General features: G+C 36.7%; 1 protein-coding gene across 1 annotated transcript in view; it reads left to right on the top strand.

Annotated features, from left to right (window-relative positions):
- The window catches only part of SVIL (supervillin), a 118991-nt gene that overhangs the window by 65943 nt on the left and 28591 nt on the right, over nt 1-24457 (top strand). The window contains 11 exon segments of the mRNA XM_032235499.1: nt 1814-2250; nt 2252-2364; nt 4620-4809; nt 7764-7819; nt 7822-7899; nt 14058-14101; nt 14582-14688; nt 16035-16095; nt 19170-19317; nt 20746-20835; nt 20915-21001. Of these exon segments, the coding sequence (XP_032091390.1) occupies nt 1814-2250; nt 2252-2364; nt 4620-4809; nt 7764-7819; nt 7822-7899; nt 14058-14101; nt 14582-14688; nt 16035-16095; nt 19170-19317; nt 20746-20835; nt 20915-21001 (1411 nt within the window).

The following is a 24457-nucleotide window of genomic DNA, read 5'->3' as shown; positions in this document are numbered from 1 at the left end:
CTGTCTGTACAAAATTATGTATAATTTTTCAATCTGGTGAAGACAGTACAACATTGAAGTGACATGGTTTTTAATAAGACAGTTATAACGGTACCTAATAGCTGTGCTCTGCCTAAGCTTTTCTAAATTTCTAAATGCAAAGGCTGCCCCACATAAATTCTGTAAGTTCTTGAAGTACCTGAAACTGTTAAAATCTGTCTTATTCAGGAAAATGTGCTGTGATGTATTATCCTAAGCCAGGGTGTTCAAAGTTGGCCACTTTAAGACTTGTGGACTTCAACTCCCAGAATTCCCCAGTTGAAGTCCACAAATCTTAAAATGACCAACTTTGGACACCCCTGTCCTAAGCAGATCTCAAGTTCTAATCACAATTCTAGCCCTGAACTCCCAAAGCTGTGTACTTGTTCTCTAATTCTAAACATGTTTACTAGGTAAAAAATAAATCCCTCTTGGTTTAGGTACAAGTACACCACGATTTTTTTCCATATTGGAAATTTAACTTTAGAAGCCCAGCTGCTACATGGAACCAACTTGCCTATAAATAGGGTAACCATGGACTGTGTTATCTTCAGGGTTTAGATGATTTGGTTTATATGCAAGTTGTTTCCTGCCACTGTTGTTACACCCAATAATTGAAAACAATTTTTATTAGGATAAGTGACCAGTGCCTATTCAAGAATTGTATCTATCTTGTTTTCATCTGTACGTGACCAATATTGCTAAACTAGCTTTCAGTGTTGAAAAATCGTACAAGTAGCAATATCTTCTTTTAACATTAAGTTAAGTATAATTGACCCATGTAGACATAGGTGTGTTGAGCTAATCTGGATATAATCATGTTCTGCAGCAAATAATATTTTTAAAAACCTGGTACATTCTATACATTTTATTTAAAAGTGGTAGCACTAGTAGCTTAAGCATATGTGTACAGTAGTTTAATTGTAGAATTAAAATATAAAAGCTAATGCTTCCTGACCATGTACATAAATACTTAGAATACAGTGCAAAGTATTTTTTTCAAATTAAACTATTATATTTATCTTACTGTTCCTCCAACTTATATACAAGGTTCACTCCAATTCCTTTTTCCCATGCTTATTTCCCAGAACTTTTAAAAGTTAGATTGTATGAGTTCATATATTATGCTAAACCAAAATGTCATTTGTTCGTATTTTGTGCTATTCGGTTCTTTATTAATTCAGCTGAACGGAGTCAAGCAGATGATGATTTAGTGTCATATAGGACTTAATTGGAAAACTTTCATCTGAAAGTCACCCAGCAAGTTTTCTGCTGAATGAAATATTTAATCTGAAACCCAGTTTCTCTTTCTAATCCTCAGATAGAGAACTTGTGGCCTTACAGATGAATGCTTGACTTTAGCTGTCCTAATCAGAAATTGGGGCAATAGAAATTCTAATCCAACATTAGGAAAGGTCCAAGATTTCCCACTTCTGTTTCTGATTTCCCACATCATCAGCCAACCTATATGATTGTAGGTTTGTTAAGATGTGAAGAAAAGTAGGTTTGTAAATAAATATACTTCTCAGTTGATGAAAAGTGAACCATGGAGAATCTTGAATTGCAACTGTTTCAGAAGCAGGATTTGAAAAATGTGGAATTATGGCAGAAGAGGAACAGAAAACACAATTGTTCTCATCTATTTCATTTTTACTAGTTTCCTTATGCTTCTGTACAATCATGTTGCCAGCTCAGCATCTGAAAGGTTACAATAATGAATAGCTAGCATAATTGCTGGTTATTACACAGTTTTTCTTGTAGACAACCAGTTTCAAGTCTATATCTCATCCCATAGGTACAAAGTGACAGTGAGAAGTTCAGTCCTCTGTCTCCAACTACTATAACATCTGTGTCAACCATGATATCTGCATTGTCACCATTATTTAATAAAGAACTCCACGTGAAGGCAGACGAAGATCCAATGACCGGTAAACCTGATTTCAAGTACCACCCTTCAGTGGAAAGCATGGATTTGTCATTAAAAATCACCCCAAAAACAGAATCGCGGCAGCCTGTGGCAGAAATCAGAGAGAACAATCAGCAGTTGAGAGACCATGAAGAAGCAGAGCCCAAGGAATTTGCAAAATGGGAAATGAATGGCGTAAGAAAGCATAGCTCCTTTGAGGAAGAGCCCCCACATCCTCTTCCTGATAAAGACTACAACAAAGAGATGAAATATGCATTCCCAAGAAAAAACAGCATGGAATTGCTTAGCCCACAGTCTTTGTCAGTGTACTGAAGAAAAGGTCATTGACATCCTGCCAGCGAAACAAGGAGTCAAAGGGCAGTCCTTTGAGGAGTTGATGGAGTGTGAAGGAATTGCTATGGACTCAACACTGCAAAGAGGTAAATGGTTTACTTCCAGTTCTTCGTTTGTCTAAATAAATCTTAATCTTCTCATTATACGAATTTTAATCAGCATTTAGCTCCCAGGGAAGGTGTGTGTTTGTTATGTGTAAGTGAAAATGAAATGATAGGAAATGGTTGAAGCAACATGCCTTGTAAGCTATGATCTAAAAATACCCTTCCTTCCTTTTATAAATTCTTGTGTTTAAAATGTGCATTTTAAAAAGCTGCCTGATTAACTGGAACACATTTTTTAGTTTGTTGCCTGATTAATCAATTAAATATAGCTGTCCTAAATTCAATATGTGATTATAACCTATTAGTAGTTATTCTCAGGAAATCTATTTGATTATCAAATGTAGCAGTTAGATTTTTTCCTCTTTAATAAAATCAATGATGCTTTTTTAATATCAAACTTCCATACGTTTTCCAGGGGGGGAAAATCACAGTATAGCATGTGTTATTCTCCCCAGAGGGACGGAAAATCAAATTTCTAAAACTCAAGTTATGTTCAAAATTGTATTTATTTACTTATAAATTTTATTGGCCACTCACCTTAGCACAGGGTAAGAAAAAGATAAAGATAAATTACCTTAAAGAGATCTATTTTTTCTGTATTGGTCTTTTTTTTCTAATGCAAATTTGCTGAAATACTTTTACTGATTTAAAAACGAATTCAAAATTGTTTCTTTATAAAGTAATGTTTTATTCAGTGACGTTATTTATAAACCATGGTTTATTCTTTAATTTATTGTGCACATCAAACCCTTGAGATTTAGTAAAGGTAAATTATGGCTTTGCATAATATGTGAACCAAATAAGTATTTGAATATTTGTACAACATATTAAAACATATTTCTTACTATGAGAATAAGGGCTAACATGCAGTTGATACTGATTGATATTTAGTTCTAAATGTTTACCTTTTTAAAAACAATCATTAGACTATTTGTTTAAGATAAAAAACCTTTCACGCTGCAATTATTTATTCCCTGGCAATAAACAATCCCAACAATCACATTATAGTGTTACAGAACAAATTTTTAAAACAAACTGACAGTATTTTTTTCTGAACAATTGAGAAAAGTCAAAAAGTCAACTTTCACCTATAGTAAGAAATCTAGTATTCTTTTCACAGTTTCTTTTTTATGTGATATAGGACGAAAAGTGCCAATTTGTTCATCAGGAAAAACCTACTAGATATTTTGCAATCACCTTATGAACCCAACTTCAGAAATTACCTTTGTATAGAGGCATATTTTATATATTTGAACTAAGGGTGATATGATTTAGTGACTTTGAATTGGCAGTTACAGATACTAATTCTGATTAAGTTATCTTCTCTATATTATGAGCAGAAGTACTAAGCAAGGAACACAAATAGTCCATGGGCTTTGGATCTACCATCCAAATCTAACCAGGACTAAAATCAACCCAGGTCAATTCAATGCTGCCACCTGCTGAGAAATATTGTTATTACTAATCCAAACAAATTGGAAGGTTCTTAGGAATATTAATAAAAACTATGAAAATAAATAGTGCTTGAATAATTTAAAAGATTATCAGAATCACTATTGCCCAGTGAATTGAACATTTGAAATTAAATTTATAGCGTTATATTACAATTGCTTAGCACTTCAGGCATTTGGGAAAAAAAGTTATTTTTAGATTAATTTAGATTATTATGTTTATTAAATAATAAAAGGTTATTATTTTAGATTATTCCACCTCTATTATTTTATAAATAACTCGTAGTAATGAACATAGCTAATACTCCTTACTTCTATTTTCCCCACAACAACCAGTAAGGTAAGTTGGGCTAAGATAGGGAAGCCCAGAGTTACCCAACCAGGTTTCATGCCTATGATGGAACTAGAACACACAGTATCCTGGTTTCTAGGCTAGCATTTGTGGCCTGCAGCACGTGGAAATGTGAAAATCATAACGCCACATCCAAAGCAGCGTCATCTTTTCCAAGGCACACCAAGATTGAAAATCTGTCTGGAAAGTTGAAAAACCACATCCAGACATTATACAGCTCTATGTAATCACCAGGAAGTCAATCTTGGAAGATTTTTTTTTATCATATTTTAAAAGCTGCAGTAATCTATTAACTGTGAGGACAAGCATTAACATTTAGTTATGAGTACTATAAAGGCATATTAAAAAGTAGAAGTCGTTTATCGATTTAATTGATGCAAAATATGCAGGAGATTCTTGCAATGAAGCACTAATGATGAATTTCTCCCCTTCAGAGATTGATGAACCATCTTCAGAGTTTAGAGCAGCTGCAACAGAAAGTGTTTCTCAATCAGCAGCAGTGCTGTCCTGTAGGCAACAGGAAACCTTTGAGCTGTTAGGAAAAGAAGGCTTTAGTGACAGTAAAGCTGAAATAACAGAGGACACCCTTGATGCATCCAGCAAAACTATGTCCATTAAAGAAAGGTAAATAGACTCTTCTGAGTGTATGATTGTCCTCTTATTTATAGGAGGAGTCTAGTTTAGTAATGATACAGAAGACCATTCCTTGTGGACAATCTTCATCTATATAGTGTACCTTGGTACTCGCCGTTAATTGGTTCCAGGAGGCGGAGCAAGTACTGAAAAACGGCGAGTACCAAACAAACCATGTGACTTAGCACATGACCCTTTGTAGCAAGTTGCGAGGCAGCTGAGACCTAGTAGTTCTAGCTTGCACATTGAGTACCAAACAAATGATGAGCATTAGGCGACCTAATCTTCACATTGAAATTCGTCAGGGTGCAAAATTGATGAGTTTTAAAGTAGGCGAGTACCAAGGTACCTTTGCATATTTTAAGGCACCTTTTTTTTACTGCTAAAAATAGAACAACATGACCCACAATCCTATCAGATAGTTAATTTATTAACTAAGCCATCCTTGCAAACATGAGAAAACAGAATCTGAAATGTGGTTTTAATCAGACAGCTGAATAAATGGTTAACTTTAAGGAGAGCAAACCAAGCAATTGCTTATTACAGTTATTCTGTAGCCAAAATATAGCTGTGAATCCAGCATTTAGCGAGTATCCTACTCTTCTTTTTAAACAAAGAGCTTTTTTTGGTGGTATGTTGTCGGTATCGAACTGGAAAAAAAATGTTATGCTTGCTCAATCCATATGATGAAGCAGAATGAATTATAGCAATTGAACAAATGAACATGTTACAATACACTATTCCACATCTGTGCAAAATCTAAGCTCTTGGCATGGTTTCCTTTAAGCATACATTATATACAATTCCCAATACAGCTATGGCCACACATCGTTTTTTCCATGGCAGGATTGCAAAGTAAAACTGTAGTTTGATCGTTTTAGTAACTTTCAGAATTATGTCAAGATGTCAAGATTTTCATACAGCAAGCAAGAAAGTAACATTTGCAGGCTGCATGAGAACTGGGAAGATGGGGGAGTAGTAGTTCTCAACAACTATCTGTTTAGGGACCTTTCAAAGTTATAATAGCACTGTAAAAAGTGATTAGGACCATTTTTCACACTTTCAACCATTGCAGGATCCCCATGGTCACATGATTAAAATTCAGATGCTTAGTAATATTTACGATAGTTGCAGTGTCCTAGGATCATGTGATCATCTTTGTAACCTTTGATGAACAAAGACGATAGAGAAGCCAGATTCACTTAACAACTGTGTTACTAACTTATAAACTGATGGGATTCACTTAACAACTGGGGCAAGAAAGGTTGTAAAATGGAGGAAAACCTCACTTGGAATAGAAACATTTGGGTCAATTGTGGTCATAAGACCAGTCACCAGTGCAAAGTTTGCCACCTTCATAAATTTCCTGGTGGGAAATATTGTGTTGTCATCTCAGAATTGTCGCTAAAAATCCAATGTTTTCATCTGTCCAATAAAATCTCTATGGGAGGAAAGTGGTGGTCATAATTTCTGGAGGAGGGATTGGAAAAACAATGGCTGGCAAATGACAGAGAATATTAATTTTGATGTCAGTCTATTGCAGCCTGGCTTCTTATAAGTACATTATATCCCTCAAAGAGAGGAAAATCAATCTCTCTGAACAAGAAGTAGCATTGTTTCTCCTAACTATATCTTTGAACATATAACTTAACACTCCGTTTGGACAAGGAAAAGTAAGAATAATTGTATCCAACCTGGTATGGACCCATATTGTACCAAACTCAAGTGCGCGTGTAGATTATGATAGAGGTGTCAGATTAAGTTCAAGTGATTGCTAATTGGGTGCTGGAATAGCTGGTACAGCTGTGTATATTTCTGTTCTCATTGTAAATTATCTTTTTTTATCTTCTTGTTTATGATAAAATTGCTCGTTAGTCTTGCATCAGCGATAATTGGAATGTCATTTTTTTAAGGGCCAAATCCAGGTTGCTTATAATCATATTGTATTCTTATCATGGCAGATAATATTCTATATTGTTTATTTGTATTTTAACATTCCTTTTTGTATAATGTCAATTCACTTAAGGTTTCCTTTTTGTAAGGGAAAACAGAAAGTAAATATAAGGAACATGAAATGAAAGAGGATAATAGTCCATTTATAATAGAAAAATATGCTTGAATTCATTTATCTGCCCTGGGATAAAAAAGTTCAAGTGGAAACTGAATTGGCACAGTGTCCTCTGTTGTGGTGCTCCGTTGCTCAATCTTACTTTGAAATTCTAATGTTGCATTTTGGATGGCCTTCTTTAAAAGCACCTTCACAGCACTAATGTCCCTACCTGTACAGACATTTCGGATTTTGGAATAGGATATGATCAAGATTGAGATGCCAGTTCTAAATGTGGAGTGGACATCTTCATTTAGTATAGAACATCCTATGTTGAGTATTTCAGACCTCACTATTTGGTAGGGCGTGTCTGATTTGCTTCAAGTTGTTGTATCCCTTTTTGAACTGCATGCAATATTCCAAGTGGTGTCTGACCAAGGCATGGTAGATCTCAGGACCACACCACCAGCGTTCTTGTCTTTTCTTTCTTAGTTTTAATTGCCAGTCTGAGTTTCATTGGGTCGCGCCCAAAATAAGATGAAGAAGAATGCCATTTAGTATTTAAAAGAATAAATACAACTCTTGATATGTTTTCAAAAGAACATTAAAATCCTTATTACTGAATTTTTGTTCATAGTGATGTTTAAATGATCCAGGATTCATTGTATCTATGTAATATTACTTTTATTTAAGGATTGTGTCATGGGTTAGTTACGAAAAAAAAAAATTCGTATAGAAAAGATATGAAGTATGATTATGTCAAAGAGTAAGGTTTCTGAAAGTCAGAATTTGCTTTGTCTCCATTATTGAATGGAATTCTCAATGGAATACATTTAGTTACTTCACACAATTTATATTCATAGATCCAACCAAGTCCATATATTTTTCTTTTCTTTAGGCTGGCACTCCTAAAGAAGAGTGGTGAGGAAGCCTGGAAAAACAGATTGAATAAAAAACGGAGCATGGACGAGCATTAGGCACTGAATGTAGCCCTCAACTACAGGAGAAGGAGCAGCTATTTACAAGAAGGTACAGTTCCCTATTTAGAAAGCATTCCTCTTAAAATGTTCTTTTTTTACTTCAAAAGTTTCCATAGTGGGAAAGAAGTTCTAAAAAGACAAAAAGTTCCATATATTACCAATATTAAATCACTCATAGTATTAGATTGGCCGTACCATAAATTAAGTGTTTTATATGGTTTCCATTGTGTAACCTCATTGGTTTGCCAAAAGTAGTCATCTTTATACAATATTTCATGCAATATCTGTCAAAAACAATCTTTATAGCATATGCTACAGTAAATCATGTACTTTTAAAGTACAATAAATTCTATACTTTTAAAGTTTGGTATTTTATATTTCTTTAAGTATTTATGAAGCAATACATTATTTCTATGGTTTTATAAGAAGGTAAGATATAATCTAGAACTGTTCATATATTAGGATTTCATCTCTCCCCAAGTTTCAAAATACTCTGAACACATATTTCTGTATCACATCCTGGATTTGGTTTTATGTAGGTTCTCAGCAATTTGGTTAGTATTCCCTTCTCAGGCTGGGGGGTGAAATTCTACGCCCCCTCAGACAGGGTTCGCAATTTGGGAGTCCTCCTGGACCCACAGCTGACCTTAGAACATCATTTGTCGGCTGTGACCAGGGGGACATTTGCCCAGGTTCGCCTGGTGCACCAATTGCGTCCCTACCTGAACCGGGAGGGCACTCGCAACAGTCACTCACAGCCCTCGTGACCTCAAGATTGGACTACTGCAATGCGCTCTACATGGGGCAGCCCTTGAAGAGCATTCAAAGACTTCAGCTCGTCCAGAATGCAGCCACGCGAGCGATCGTGGGTGCACCTCGGTACACCCACGTTACACCTATCCTCCGCGAGCTGCACTGGTTACCGATTGGTCTCCGGATACGCTTCAAAGGTGCTAGTCCGTCACTTATAAAGCCCTTCATGGTATTGGACCTGGGTACTTGAGAGCCAGCCTGCTGCCAATTACCTCCCAAAGACCCATTAGATCACACAGGGCTGGCCTCCTCCGGGTTCCGTCTACTAGCCAATGTCATCTGGCTACTACCCGGGGGAGGGCCTTCTCTGTGGCAGCTCCAGCCCTTTGGAACGAACTCCCCGGAGAGATTCTGACCCTCACCTCTCTCCAGGCCTTCTGAAAAGCCGTCAAGACCTGGCTGTGTCGGCAGGCCTGGAGTTGATGAGTTCCCTTCCCCCTCGATCTGTGTGGCTGTTGGTTGTTTTAAATGCCTGTATTTGTAGTTTTGTGTGTTCCCCTTTCCCTCCTTGGGTTTGTGCGCCGCCCTGAGTCCCGCTGGGAATAGGGCCAGCATATAAATAAAATGAAACCTAAACCTAAACTTAATTCCCAACATGTATGTCCCACAAGTCAGTCCACTCCCAATCTTGCCAGTGTATTCCTGTCCACTCATCATTGCCAATATCCTGTCATGGCATAGCCACCAATCTATCTATCTTGTATTCTCCTTGCTTTCACTTCTCAGCTGCTTTTGCAACTAACATCCTAGTTTGGATATCCCAGTGGCTCTGCCCATTGTCTTTTTTTTCTTCCAACCAGCCCATATTTCTGCATCCTACAGACTAGCCCTGCTTATTCTATAACTAGCTGATAATCCAACATTGCCTGGTATTTATTTATAGGGGGGAATGTCCAGACCAAACGTAATTTCTAATATAGGATTTCCTCCCTTACCAGAGGGAGCCCCCTTGTGGAGTACTGTGAAGCCACTACCATGGCAAACTCCACTGCGCTGCACCATAGAACCTATTTTGCAGCAATACAATAGAAGACATTTAAAGGCACAACAGGCTGCATCTTAATAGAACATACTCCCCAAGGGATGTCAGGGATATCTTACTCCCACAGTGTTTGTCTCCAGAGAGTAAGTCATCTTGTATACCAAGTTTGGTTGAAATTGCTCTAGGCTTTCCAGAGTTATAGATAGATGGATAGATAGATAGATAGATAGATAGATAGATAGATAGATAGATGGATGGATGGATGGATGGATGGATGGATGGGTGGGTGGGTGGGTGGGTGGCTGCGTGGCTGCGTGGAGGAATGGCTGGATAGATAGATAGATAGATAGATAGATAGATAGATAGATAGATAGATAGATAGACAGACAGACAGACAGACAGACAGACAGACAGACAGACAGATAAATTCATTCATTCATTCATTCATTCATTCAAAACTTGTATTTTGGCACCTTCTGAAACCCCTCCATTATGAGTAGTTTATGGATAAAATGTTTTGGATATCAGTGGAGAATAGCAGTTAGTAATTCAGTATATCCTATCTGGCTCTAATTCTGTATGAAATAGTGATGTGTATCTCAGAAGGAAATTTTGAAGGCACATGAGACATTATGACACATGAATGCATAATTTGGGGGGGGGTCATTGTGGGAGGACTATCATGTAATGGTAGCCAAAAATCAGGAGTTGCTAGTATCTTTCCTGATTAGCACAAATAGGACATTTAAGATTATTCCTTAGAAAGCTATGCTTAAATATTTTTTCTCTTAACAGCAGGATAAATGATTAAAGTAGATCAATGCAAAAATGTTGTGCCATTCAGAAGATGCTCCCCGCCTGCTTGTTTCCTCAAAGCTGGCATGTGTAAGGGTTGAGTAAGCTGTTCTTCTATCTCTGTACCAGTTAAGGCAAAACAGATCCTTTGGGGTTGGGGCAGTGTTGAAACTTGCAAGTGGACCATTGTTCTTTTGGCATAGCTCTTGCCTCATCAGCTTTCTCAACTCTTGGGTGTAAGCACGTCATTAGTAGTCAGCCTTTGGTGCAGCCGAGTCATGTAGGGAAATGAAAACAACACCCTGGCCATGTCCACCCTGATCCCCCAAGTCAAACAACAATCCTGGTGCCGCCTTCAATTAAATTGAGTTTGACGCCCCTGGTCTAGAAGCCCTCGTTGTTTAAATGTGCAGAAAAATTGCACATTAATTTCTTCAGAGGTGGGTATTGTGCATACAGCATTCTACATATCTTCCTTCTCAGAAGAATTCAACAGCGGCTTTTAAAAGCTTCCCCAATCAGCGTCTGTGCAATTACACAAGTACAGAAGTGTTGTTTTTTTTTTAACAAAGGGATTGAACCGGGATGGTTGCTAGCTTTTTTTTTGGGGGGGGGGAATATGATGAGGGGATTGTTCTTATGAGAGACTTTATTACAGTTCAAAGGACAAGACTGAATTATGTCTTTTGCATTCTTATTGACTGGCTTCTGGTGGGAATCATTTATTTGCTCATGGAGATGAGAAGATTTTCATTGGATTATTGGGCCAGTATGAGCCAACATAATTTCATGGCTGGCTTCAAAATAATGTGCAGCCACTCCAGAATGAATTGGGGCTACACAGAAGTGTCCATAAGCGTCAGCCAGGCTTAGAAACAGGAACACATTGTTTAAAACGTGTATGAATTGATTTACTTGTATAGGTGTAAATTTAGATTTCCAAATTTGAGATTGTTTAGGATCTAAAAAGCAAAACTTAAATTTGCTCTGAAATTGAAGCCACAGTCATTTTTCAGTAGAGGTTGTATCTGTGAGTGGCCAGGTATTCCATTGAGCAAACTGATCAATGATTTCTGCATGTTACATAATTTAAATCTCAGTTTACAACAGGTTTATTTCTGCCTGGGAATAACAGGTTTATTCCTGTTTGGGAAACACCAAAACTGGTAATAGGCAGTCCAGACCCAGAGATTATTTCATCCTCTGATGACCTTAGGAACACATCAGTTATGTATTTATTCTTTCTGAAAGTGTAAACCCATGTAGAACAAGCAAATTCTACTTTACAAGATCTCTATCAGAATTCAGTCTCAATTTATTTATTTTGCCCACTGTGTCAGTACAACCAGACTGTAGTTCAGAGCATCCAACGTCTCCTGATTCATAAGGAAAAGAAGAGATGAATGCTGTTAGCTTACTAACAACATCTAACATGAATAATGCTACTGATAAGTAGTGTCATGTGACATCTTACACTGTTGCTTGCTGGAGCAGAGTTAGAGTCACCTAATTCTACTTCCTGAGACAATGCTTTCAAATTAGAGAGAAAATAGTACCGCACAACATTTCCAGTCGCCTCATAGAAACAGGCCCAGAGAATACCCTAGTCAGCTATGAAAATTACAGACCAAACAATCAACATCAATAAAGCTCCATATCTCTATTGGGTCATGTATCAGGGCAGAGATGGTTGATTCAGTTCTAGAGCTAGCAATGAACCCAATCTGAAAAGAGCGGTGTTTCTTGACATGCTAGACTGCATCAGTGTTGGGATTCAAATAATTTTACAACCGGTTCTCTGCCCTAATGACCAGCTGCGTAGGCATGGCTTGGTGATTGTGTGACTGCATGGGCATGGCCAACTAAACATCATTCAAGTCGATGGGCACTTCACCTTAGTTGTTACAATGTAATAAGGGTTAACCGGAGAGGCAGTTTCTGTAAACAGGGCAATAAAGATTAGGCTAAAAACAACACCAGAATGTTTTTCTTCCTGCCTTCCTTTCAGGATTAGCCCTGTAAAGTGGGGAAAAAACAAAGAAGATTTCTTCCAACAACCAGTTCTCCAAACTGCTTGGAAAGTTAACAACCGGTTCTCCCAAATGGGTGCGAACTGTCCAAATCTCACCATTGGACTGCATGTATTAATTAAAAGTTCTAAATATTTGTGAGATTTTTTTTCTGAAAAAGCATCTCTAAGATTACTCCAACTGGCTTTATGGCTTAAAAGAATCTTAAATTCTGGGTCAGTACTATAACAATCATACTGAGAATTGTTTGACAAATAGTTAGTGATAACTTCTTTATTTAATTCAAATCAGAGTTGCTGTTATTGTTGGTGCACACTATTAGGTAGAATTGGAGCAGTGTATACTTTTTCCTTATATGTTTTGCATGAACCTTGATACAAAAAAATATAACCATTAAATTAAATTTCATTGGAATAAAACTGGAATGGTTTTAAACAATAAAGTGGTGCCACCAATGCTTGAATAAACTTAATTAGTAACCTTTTAGTTAAGATTGCAAATTATCTAGAAATTAAAGACAGTCCTAAAATATTTAGGCATGTTAATACTTTGAAATAATGTAAGAAACACCACACCTTCAATTGTTTTAGCATACTTATGTAATGGTATGTGGGAATGACTTTGGGAGACAGAAGGAAGAGGCACAGCCAGCAGAATGATCAAATAAGAGGCAGGTGAGCTCATAGAAGAAATTGGGGGAGATGGCACACATCTCACAAAGGACCCTCCTTAGTTTCTTGGGTTATAAGGGTGAAGGGGAAAGATGTACTTTTGGATTTGCAAGATTCTGTTAACGTAACATTACAATAAGTAGAATTAGTACATATGGGTTTTGTTTCCTGTCTGGGCTATCTCACAATAAAATATTTCAGAATGAGAAATTTCAAAAGTTGATAGCTGTGAAGTCTAACCCTGACTCTTCTAAATGCAAATGTTTTAAATTAAGATTAAGTTGTATGGTATACATTAGTATGGAAATTATGAAGTTGTAATCGGTTTAATATTTTTAAAACATCCAGATAGGAGTAAAATTGTATCTGAAAAAGTCCTTTTTCACATTCTCTTTGTGTTTTAATTTTTCCTTTTTTCCATAGTTTCACAATCATACAAGACCTCTCCCCCCAAAAAAAATCTATCTATTAAATTAATTTTCCAATAATGAAATGGCCACTCTTTATTACATTTACATTTTGAGCACCAGATTATCCACTAAGCTTGGGGTCATTATGTCATAAGATTAACCAACCAAACAATTTTAATTATACTTTATTCCAGCAAATGCCTCTTGCAAAAGATTAATCTTTCAAAACTTACTAAAAATGATCTTGACAAAATTGAACAGAAGGAGAAGTTACCATTTTAAATTGTTGTCTAAAGTATGAATATATTTCTAAAAAAAGAAGTGGTAGTAATTGCTTTGTCCCTGTAGCTATCAGTTGGCAGCCTGTTGACATTGATAGCTTTCCTTCTTCTTTTGTCACCTCTTAATTAGACAAGAAACCTTACAATTCAGGACCACAAGGTAGTTCTTTCCAATTTTTCCCTTCTCTCATTCTCTGCAATGTTTCCTGTCTGTTTCAACCTGTAGGAAGAAGGAGGAGGTTCAGATGATAAAGCCATATCTAAGCTTCTTTGGGTAAGCCTGACATAAATGCATAGCGGCTATTCTAGGCACGCAGGCTTATTGTTTTCTGGTTATGGCCAGCTTCATGTTCAAGCACTATGTGATAGTGGTGCATCACAATTATGGGCACTTCTTTGTTTCTAGCAAGAGCCAAATACATCACTAGCCAAAGTATTGCTGGTGTGATTAAAAGTCATTCTCCATGCTTGCTTTCTTCAAATCTTTCTATCATCACTAATCCTTCATCACTAATTCTTTCTTTGGCTGCATCTGAGTGGGTATAATAAGTGTAACATTCTTGCATGGATTTTCTTGTTTGGTTATTACAAGCACGTTGGCTAGATTGACAAATCCTGAAACACTTGAGTGTAAGAACGTTCATCAATTATTTGATGTAAACTCATTTCTTCTTCTCTTCTCTTCTCTAACTGTCTAACATATCGTTTCCATGTCTTTCTAATTCTGTCCTATGCTTCTGCTCCCCGTTCATAGGAACCTGTCTATGCTTCTACTTATTCTCCTGCTATACTTGCTGCCCATAAACTTCATTCCTTCATACCTATTAATCAGGTGAGCAAATCTTGCATACTCTAGGCTAGGTCTTTAATTGAGCACTTATTCAACAAAGGTTTCCCCACCTCCATGTATATCAATCACATCTTTTCTGTCTGGAAGTTCTTAGAATTGTATTCCAATATATCAATAGTTGGAGAAATTTGTATAGAGTAAGACTCATTTCTTCTCTTCATTCTCTTTTTTAAAAATGTACTTCAGTTCTAGCTCACTTCTTAGACATCAGTGATAATAAGCATAACAGATCATTACATTGTTTTCCAATATACAGTGTGTGAGAGAGCGATAGTGGGGGGGACGGAGGGAGGGAGGGGGAGGGAGAGAGAGAGAGAGAGAGAGATGCCAATCAGCTTGAACACTTTTCTTGCCTAGATTTTCAAAAGTGGCTATACTATTGCCTTCTTCCTAGGACTGAGAGTAATTGGCCCAATGTCACCCAGCTGATTTTGTGGGACCCAGAACGTTCAATCTCCCAGTTTCTAGCTTGGTGCTTTAATCATTATATCAAACTGACTCCATAATCTGTAAAGTCAATAGTTTAAAAATATAAAAGTTTGCTTTCAGATTAGAAATTCATAATAAATTTGAACTGCAATGTGATAGAAACCTTCATAAAGTACATTTTATAGATATAAATTTCTTATCTCTTAATTCTAAATTAAAGAAGGCAGCAATAGTGTAAGTTATGATTTATTTGCTTAGCATATTTCACTATTTACATAGTCAAAGGTACTCCAAGAGTGATGTGCATATGATCAGTTACAAACACTGCCCACAAGCTGATAAGTTTAAGGAGGAAAAAAAACAAGAATTCTTAGAAATCTTTAATAATCTTACAGTATAACAATGAAATAATTTAGTGAAGGAAAAAAATGAGTCCAGAAAGAACAAATGGAATTGTTTTAATTTCCCTTTTTTTAAAAAAAATCTTCAGAAGTTTGCCTAATCACATTCTCTACAATAAATATCTTCAGTCAACATTCTGTTATTATTCTGGATATTTCTTAGCTCTTTTTCTCTAAACAAACTCAAGTCTTCTGAATATACCTAGGAACATTTTGTATAAGAATCCAGAAGCTTGAACCAAGTTTCTGGGTTGGTAGCTAGATTTGCAAATTCTATTTTGCATTATCTTTGAAAATAACATTTATTAGTGTGAAGGCACCATTGTGACATAAAGTTTTTGATCACAAACACAACCATTGCTTGATATTCTAGATTTAAATTACCTTAAGTATGATAGTTTCTCTTTGTATTGCCTTAACAATTCAGATTGGAGATCTTGGAGTCCCTGCTTCAATTCTGACCCTATTTTTGTGCTGTATTTCTTTCTGATACTTGGATTTCTTTTACCTTAAGTCAATAGTGCTAGTTTGACACAACCAAACCTCCTCCCCCCCAAAGAGTTTGACCATCATCTTTGGAGATGGAAGGTGAAATATTGACTTTTCTGCCTGTTTCTTTGGCTTAGCAATCACTGAAATGAAACAGTTTTGAAAAGCAATGATCTCAAATATGATTGTATTCGGCACAGTTCTCAGAATATGTACATGCATTATTTGTGTGGCTGGATTTTACTTATATGAAGTGAGGTTTTTTTTTTTTTAATCTAGAGACTCAAATGGGTGTAAATGGCACTTATAGGCTGTGTATTTTTAGGAGTATAAGATGCACCTGTTCCCCCTCCTCCCAAAAGAGCAAGGAAATGGTATTGTGTCTTATACACCGAATGCAACCATTTTTAGCCTCTTGAATCCCATTTTTGTGAAAAACAATCCATTTTTCGCAAAAGCAGAGGCTTTTTTGCTTTCCTCAGCCCCTAGCAGCCCTCTGCAGGCTTCGGCAGGACCAGGGCAAGGCAGAAACGGGCATTTTTGCCTTGTCCCAACCCTGCTGAAACCTGCAGGGGGCTGAGGGAAGGCAAATCTTGGTACATCTTATACACCGGTGCATCTAATAGTCCAAAAAATATGGTATATTAAAATTTACATTACTGTAGAAATAGACTTTACTTTATACAGTAAGGCATTTATTTCACTTTGTTCTGTATTCTTCCTTTAATATTTGTGAGCTAAGATACCATCCCAAAGATCTCTTTTTGTATATTTGTGTTTTCCATCATGAAGCATTTCAGCATTGTTTATAAGGTCAAAAGGTAATATGATCTTAAGTAGATCATCTCTGGGGTATCTTACCAAATATTCTCACCTCAGGAATGAATAATCTTAACTTTATGCCTTCTATTTTATTGAATTCTGAATTGTTTGTACAAGCAATTCTTTTTATGAGAATTATGGTTATGAGACAGGGATAAATTATTCAGTTGTACCTTATCTTATTCAGATGACAGGATAAAGGTATCTGTCCAGAACATGTGATTGCAAGTTAATGATCCTTACTATAAAATGCATGGGTAATATTTAAATTATTTTTAAATGCCAAATAGCACTAGCACTTAGTCTTATATACTGCTTCACAGTGCTTTACAGCATTCTTAGCTGTTTACAGAGTCAACATATTGCCCCCAACAACCTGGGTCTTCATTTTACCAACCTTGAAAGCGTGGAAGGTTGAATCAACCTTGAACTGGTCAGAATCGAATCCCTGGCAATGGACAGAGTTAGCCTGCAATATTGCATTCTAGTCACTATGCCATCATGGCTCCAAACATATAAGAGTTGTTTGGAGTTGGGCAGCATCAAATTGAATAAATTAATTAATAAATTAACTTTGTTGCTATAGTTCTATTTGATTCTTTGTCCTGATGTCCTTCAATTTCTGACATATAGCTCCTTGTATACTCATTAAAGCTCAAGTGAGACTTTTTGTCAATAGAAGTCCTGCATCCTTCTGGGGAGAAGTTTTGGGTTGTATGATTTTGTTCATTTGTGCAAGAATCATTTGTACTATTAGTTGCATAATATAGTACATGGCTCTTTTTGTTGTATAGTGGAAGTGAATCCAGGGTATGTGGATGTGCTTTATGATTCTGCAAATACAGAATATTTTGCCAGGCTCTTATAGAAAAATTCTTATTTCAACTGATGGTCTACATCTTTTAGTGGGATTATATTGTTTATAACAGAATATATGAATTTGATGTATATTTGTCTTGTTTTTATAAAAGCATAAACTTATGTGGCAATCCTTGTTTTTTTCAGGATTTAACTGGTTTTTTTTGTTGCATTTGGACTAGTAAATATTTATTAGCACATAGCTAATAAAAATGTATAACATTATTTTTTTAACATGTCCTTCTTGCTTGTAGCCTTACGATTTATACTGATATTTTTTCCTGATTGCTTATTTGTACCCTATGACTATCATTAAGTGTTGTACCTTATGATTCTTGATGAATGTGTCTTGTCTTTTTATGTACACTGAAAGCATATGCACCAAAGACAAACTTCTTGTATGTCCAATCATACTTGGCCAATAAAGAAATCTATTCTATTCTATAAAGAATTCTATAGAAAAAATTCCCAGGTGCTCACAAAACTTCAGCTGATTTTATTCTATTAGAAATCCTACACTTTGGCAAAGGACCATTAAATATAACAAATATTTTATTTTATTCTGCCTTCATTTTTAATAAAATATGTAGCAAATCACATGGTTGTGCAGAAAGCAATGAGTGAAATAAGTTGGAGGAATAGTTTAAAAAGTTCTTAGTATTTAATCTATATGGTTCTCTCTAAATCTTGAGGTTGTTCTACAATAAGCGAAGTACAGGTTCATTCATTTCCAAGTGGTAACTAGTCCATATACACGTAAATTAAGAAAAAAAATCACCAGTTAATATTTTTGAGAAAATTATTTCTTGTGACATTTCTGCTAAAAGAAAGATAATACAGTTGTTGGCAATGCAGATGAATACTGCTGAAGAATTGTTGATTAAAGTGGAAATATTACCGCTTGATAAATGGATTGCTTTTATCTGAAAAAGGCATAATTTGTATTCTCCCAAATTACCAACCGTCATTTTTTCTTTATATAGAAAGGCACTATACATAGTAATCAACCAAATACTAAATATACAAAGGTTATTGACATTTAAATTAAATAAATAACCAGGTTATTTATTGCACACTATGCTTGGGAACAAGTTTTGATATAATTTTGAGAAAATAAACAATTCCCATAGGACAGACTATTTGGAAAATTATAAATTCAATATCTGGCATTTCCAGTTAGATTAAATGGCAGGTGAGGGGGAAAATATCCATGACTGAAACCTTGGATAAGATCATCGTATATGAAGCAGATCAAGGCTGTGATACAATTTTGCAAGAGTTTTATAGATGCATTCATTGTACCTTGGAGGCCAAAAAAGGGACTTTTGTTTGATTCAATTGTATTATGAAAGAAAATAAGTACAGAGTACTTTGAAATCTTTAAAGTTCAAAATTTTAGTATAGCCGCTTGAAACCCTAATCTAATCACTTAATCCTATCAAGAGATGTATAAAATATTGATAACTACATTTATTCTTTGAAAAAAAAAACAGAGGAATGTGGATGCCTGTGAAAATCAAATGACAATTGAAGAAAGAAAGCAATTAATAAGTGTTCGGGAAGAAGCTTGGAAAGCTAAGGGCAAGGGAGCATCGAACGATTCTACCCAGTTTACAGTGGCTGGCAGAATGGTTAAAAAAGGTCAGCAAATTTATTTAATTTTATTTATTTGTTTGTTCAATTTCTATAGCTGCCCTTCTTATCCAAGTGATTCCGGGCAGCTTACAATTGTAAAACAGTTAAAACAATTAAAAACAAGGAATCAGTAAATTTATCCTTTGTATCTGGATTTTTAAAAAGTTAGAAACCTGAAGCAGCCAAAAAAGATTTTGCCAAGGATTTATGTTGCCTTCATTATTTTTTTATTTTGATCTGCATATTATTTAAGTAGTCATTTCAGTGATATTTAAAATTCAATTGGGCAGAATATCACCAGCAGCAGAAACCGCAAAACTATTTCTGTTCTCAAGTCTGCAATGTTTTTATATCTTGATGTACATAATAGGTTTCCATTGAAATAAGAAACAAAATACACCATACTGGAGTGAGCGAACTGATCACATCTCATGAAACCACTTAAATGGAATATCATACTATTTTTACGATGCATTTATATTTTCTTCCAGCAGCTTAACTGATGGGCTTTTCTATTAGGAATAAAGAAATTTTCTTGGTTTCTTCAGAGCACAGCTGTCTGTGAAAGCCCAATTAAAAAAATAGAAACACATGGCCAGCTTTTTATCCAGTTTAGATGTTGCTTAGTTAGAACATTAATATTCCTTAGCAACAATCATTTGTATATAAGGCTTTTATTCTATCCAACAGCCACATTTGCACAGAAGGAGTTAACAATCTGCAAATGGTAGGCTAGAACTGAGCCTCCAGGCACAAATGCCCATGGATTTATTTCTTAAGCACTCTAGAGAATTTAGAATGAAATTTTAAAGAAGTCCTTAAAACTTCTTCAAGGATTCCTCATTGAGAAAAAAGAAAGTTATTCTGTCAGAGGTGTCAATCACTATTAGATCTTCTAAATTATAATATTGGGAAATGTTGGCAGACCATGGAAATGGCAAATTGTAAGATCTAACAAAAACTAGAACTCAATGAGCTATATGTTATTTTGTTAGCATATTTCAGTGATTTCTTGCAATATGATTAGACAGGCTAGGCAAGACTGTCTTGAAAACATAACATATGCTTTACCCTAAATATGTTTCTGGAGATTTGCCACAATTGCTCCAGCAATTGCTCATCTTTTTAATTACTATATTAAAGCAAGGAATTGGGTTATTTGTATCTTCAAAAATTCTGTTTGATCCCCTAAAAGCTACCCATATTGCCTATTATTCACAGAATCTGACATTTTACTTATTTAGTTGATTTAAGCATTTGGTGAATGCACAATTTATTCAGAAATAAAGCCTCTTAATGTCCTTCAAGGAATATACCTATGCCAGCCCTTTTTGATTGCCTGAAAAGTTTCGGGCATGCCTGAAAACTAGATTGTGCAGAAAATTGGAAATATCCATTCTTTGATATGAAATTAAGTATTTTATTATTCCGCAGGGTTAGCATCACCAACTGCCGTCTCTTCAGTGACATCTCCTTTCTGCAGCAGACTAAAATCAACCTCCTCTATTTCAAAACCCCTGGAAGGTAAGTTGTTAAAAGATGTAAGAACAGTTTGAATTATTCTTTTTAAAAAGTTGATTGTTTTTACTTTTATTTTCTTTAGAAATTGAAGCGAGGCCAGATATGCAGTTAGAATCAGACATGAAGTTGGATAAACTGGAAACTTTCTTAGGAAGACTCAACAACAAAGGTCTGTAAAGTCTTAAGAAGGCAGCCTGTCTTTTAATTTGCTGTCCTGCGTAAAGAAATGTACACATTATTCCAATAATGGTCTATGGCTTATATTAAAAATTATAAGTAAGGTCTCATAAGCAAAGTTTATTTTCTTAAGCAGATGGATAGCACCTTGTAGGATGTAACATATACATTTAGTTCATGCTTGATAATGTTCAATGTTCAAAATATTCAATAATCTAAATATTTTCATACGTTTTTCACACGTAGAAACTTTTAAGACATATTAACTTCTACTCCCGTAATTCTCCAGCAAGTTTGCTAACTGTGGAATGCTGGGAATTGAAGCCCTCAGTGTTTCCAAGTTTGAAAAACAATGCTTCAAATGGTTTATATATATATATATATTTGTACAGAAATATTAATAGTATAAGTATTCTTTATTTTAAAAATTGCTACAGTAAGTTTTCCTGCTAACCATAACTAAATTAGAAAATGTTATAATGGCTTTTAAAAAAAACAAAACTGAAAAATAATGATGTTCCAGAGAACACAAAATATATTTCTCATGACAGTTAGGGAGCAAACATGTCTGAGACGTAGATTATTTTGAACTTTAATCTTTGAGTTTCTGATTGACATACACCATGGTTGTTTGTTTAGTTCAAGGGTAGTCGACCTTTTTATACCTACCACCCACTTTTGTATCTCTATTAGTAGTAAAATTTTCTAAGCGCCCACCGGTTCCACAGTAATTGTGATTTATAAAGTAGGGAAGTAACTTTACTTTATAAAATTTATAAAGCAGAGTTACAGCAAACCCATACCGCCCACCATGAAAGCTGGAACGCCCACTAGTGGGCGCTAGGGACCAGGTTGACTACCACTGGTTTAGTTACTTCATACTAAAGGGACAGGATGAGTAATTAAAATAGATTTTTGCTACCATGTTTTTACCATCTTCTTTTAGACGGTATTACAGTTTTTAATAGATAAGAGAGAGGGAGTGTTGTTCACCTTTACTTAAAGCAACTGATTTTTTGTTAAACTATTATATAGCAATAGCAGTTAGACTTATATACCACTTCATAGGGCTTTCAGCCCTCTCTAAGCGGTTTACAGAGTCAGCATATCGCCCCCACCGGTCCTCATTTCACCCACCTCGGAAGGATGGAAGGCTGAGTCAACCTTGAGCCGGTGAGATTTGAACCACTGAACTGCAGATAACAGTCAGCTGAAGTGGCCTGCAGTACTGCACCCTAACCACTGCACCACCTCAGCCCTAAGCAGCTTGCACCCACTTTTTCAAACCAAATCCCTTCCCTCCTTTAACGTTTTGCTAAGAATTTGTCTCCTGCAAAAATTCACAGTTCCTTTTCCTCCCTTCCCCCACCGGATTTCTATTACTTTTTTTAAAAAAATTCTCTTTGTATTTTATATTTTGACAAACCAATAAAAATGTGATTTAAAAAAAAAAGCTACGATCAGCAGCTTGGGGATGACTGCTATTGAAACTCCCCTTTCAATGTATAACTTCAGGGCAACTTAAATAAAGTGCTGCTCGAGTGAGAGAATATACATTTTGACCATCTTGTTGCTAGCCCTTTCCAACTTGGTGTTTTCAAATGTCCCAGATAACCATTCCCATAGCCCCTACTCATTGATCATTGAGGCTGTGAGAGCTAAAAATTGTCATCACTTCTGTATTCACCAGAGAAAATTCCATTTGTTTCTGCAACCAATTTTTTTTTTAATCTTCTAGTTTGCTTATAAACCTTTGTCTTGCATATAAACAATAGGAAATTCATGGTCAAATAACTAGTATACCTTTCAGATTAAAGTATAAGACCAGGCTATCTAGCTATAATGCTAGTTCTCCAGTATTGCCAACAAGATACTTGTAGACAGTCTACAAGCAGGACATAGAAGAAGTTGCATTGTGCATTGTGTCATACCATATGAAAACCACTGACTGCTGACAACCTTTTGTACACTTTCTAAATTTGTCAATTTCCACTTTACAACTATTTGAGTTATTTAAAGAGTTTAGAGTGTTTAGAGTTTTATTTAGCTTGTATGCTGCCCTATTCCCGGAAGACTCAGGGCGGCTTACAATAAGAAGGGAAGAGGGGTACAAAAATAAAAACAACAATTAAAATTCAGCAACAGTCATAACATAGAATGGGGCTGGATAATTCAACAGCCCCAGGCCTGCCGGAACAGCCAGGTCTTAGTTGCTTTGCGAAAGGCCAGAAGGGTAGTAAGGGTCCGGATCTCAAGGGAGATCATTCCATAGGGCCGGAGCAGCTACAGAGAAGGCCCTCCCCCGGGGGTCACCAGACGACATTGGCCAGCAGATGGAATCCGGAGGAGGCCTAGTCTGTGGGATCTAATAGGTCTTTAGGAGGTGACTGGCAAGAGGCGGTCTCTCAGGTAACCAGGTCCGATACCATGTAGGGCTTTAAAAGTAACGACTAGCACCTTGAAGCGTGTCCGGAGACCAATGGGAACCAGTGCAGCTCGCGGAGGATAGGTGTAACATGGGTGTACCTAGGTTCACCCACAATCGCTCACGCAGCTGCATTCTGGACTAGCTGAAGTCTTTGAACACTCTTCATGGGAAGCAGCCCCATGTAGAGCGTGTTACAGTAATCCAGTCTTGAGGTGACGAGGGCGTGAGTGACTATCCGAAGGGCCTCCCGGTCCAGATAGGGTCGCAATTGGTGCACCAGGCGAACCTGGGCAAAGGCCCCCCTGGTCACAGCCGACAGATGATGTTCTAGAGTCAGCTGCGGATCCAGGAGGACTCCCAAATTGCAAGCCCCCTCTGAGGGGCGTATAATTTCACCCCTGAGGCTGAGAGATGGAATAGCTGGACCATCCTTGGGAGGGAGCATCAATAGCCACTCGGCCTTGTCGGGATTGAGCGCAAGCTTGTTCGTTCCCATCCAGACCCTGACAACCTCCAGGCACTGGCACATCACTTCTACCGCTTCACTGAGTTGGCACGGGGTGGACAGATACAATTGTGTATCATCTGCATATTGATAATATTTAATCCCGTGCCGGCATATGATCTCACCCAGCGGCTTCATGTAGATGTTAAATAGGAGGGGGGACAGGACCGAACTCTGCGGCACCCCGTAATTGAGGGGCCTAGGGGTCGATCTCTGCCCTCAGACCAATACCGACTGCGACCTGTCCGAGAGGTAGGAGGAGAACCACCGAAGAACGGTGCCTCCCATTCCCACCTCCCACAACCGTCACAGAAGAATACCATGGTCTATGGTATTGAAGGCCGCTGAGAGGTCAAGAAGCACTAGGATAGAGGAATAACCCCTATCCCTGGCTCCCCAGAGATCATCGATCAGCGCGACCAAAGCAGTTTCCGTGCTGTAACCAGGCCTGAAACCGGACTGAAAGGAATCCAGATAATCGGTTTTATCCAAGGACCGTTGGAGTTGAAAGGCCA

The sequence above is a fragment of the Thamnophis elegans genome, chromosome Z, assembly GCF_009769535.1.
Source record: "Thamnophis elegans isolate rThaEle1 chromosome Z, rThaEle1.pri, whole genome shotgun sequence".
In the NCBI taxonomy this organism is placed as follows: Eukaryota; Metazoa; Chordata; class Lepidosauria; order Squamata; family Colubridae; genus Thamnophis; species Thamnophis elegans.
Note: the sequence above shows the minus strand (reverse complement) of the source record. Positions and strands in the feature narration are given on the sequence as shown.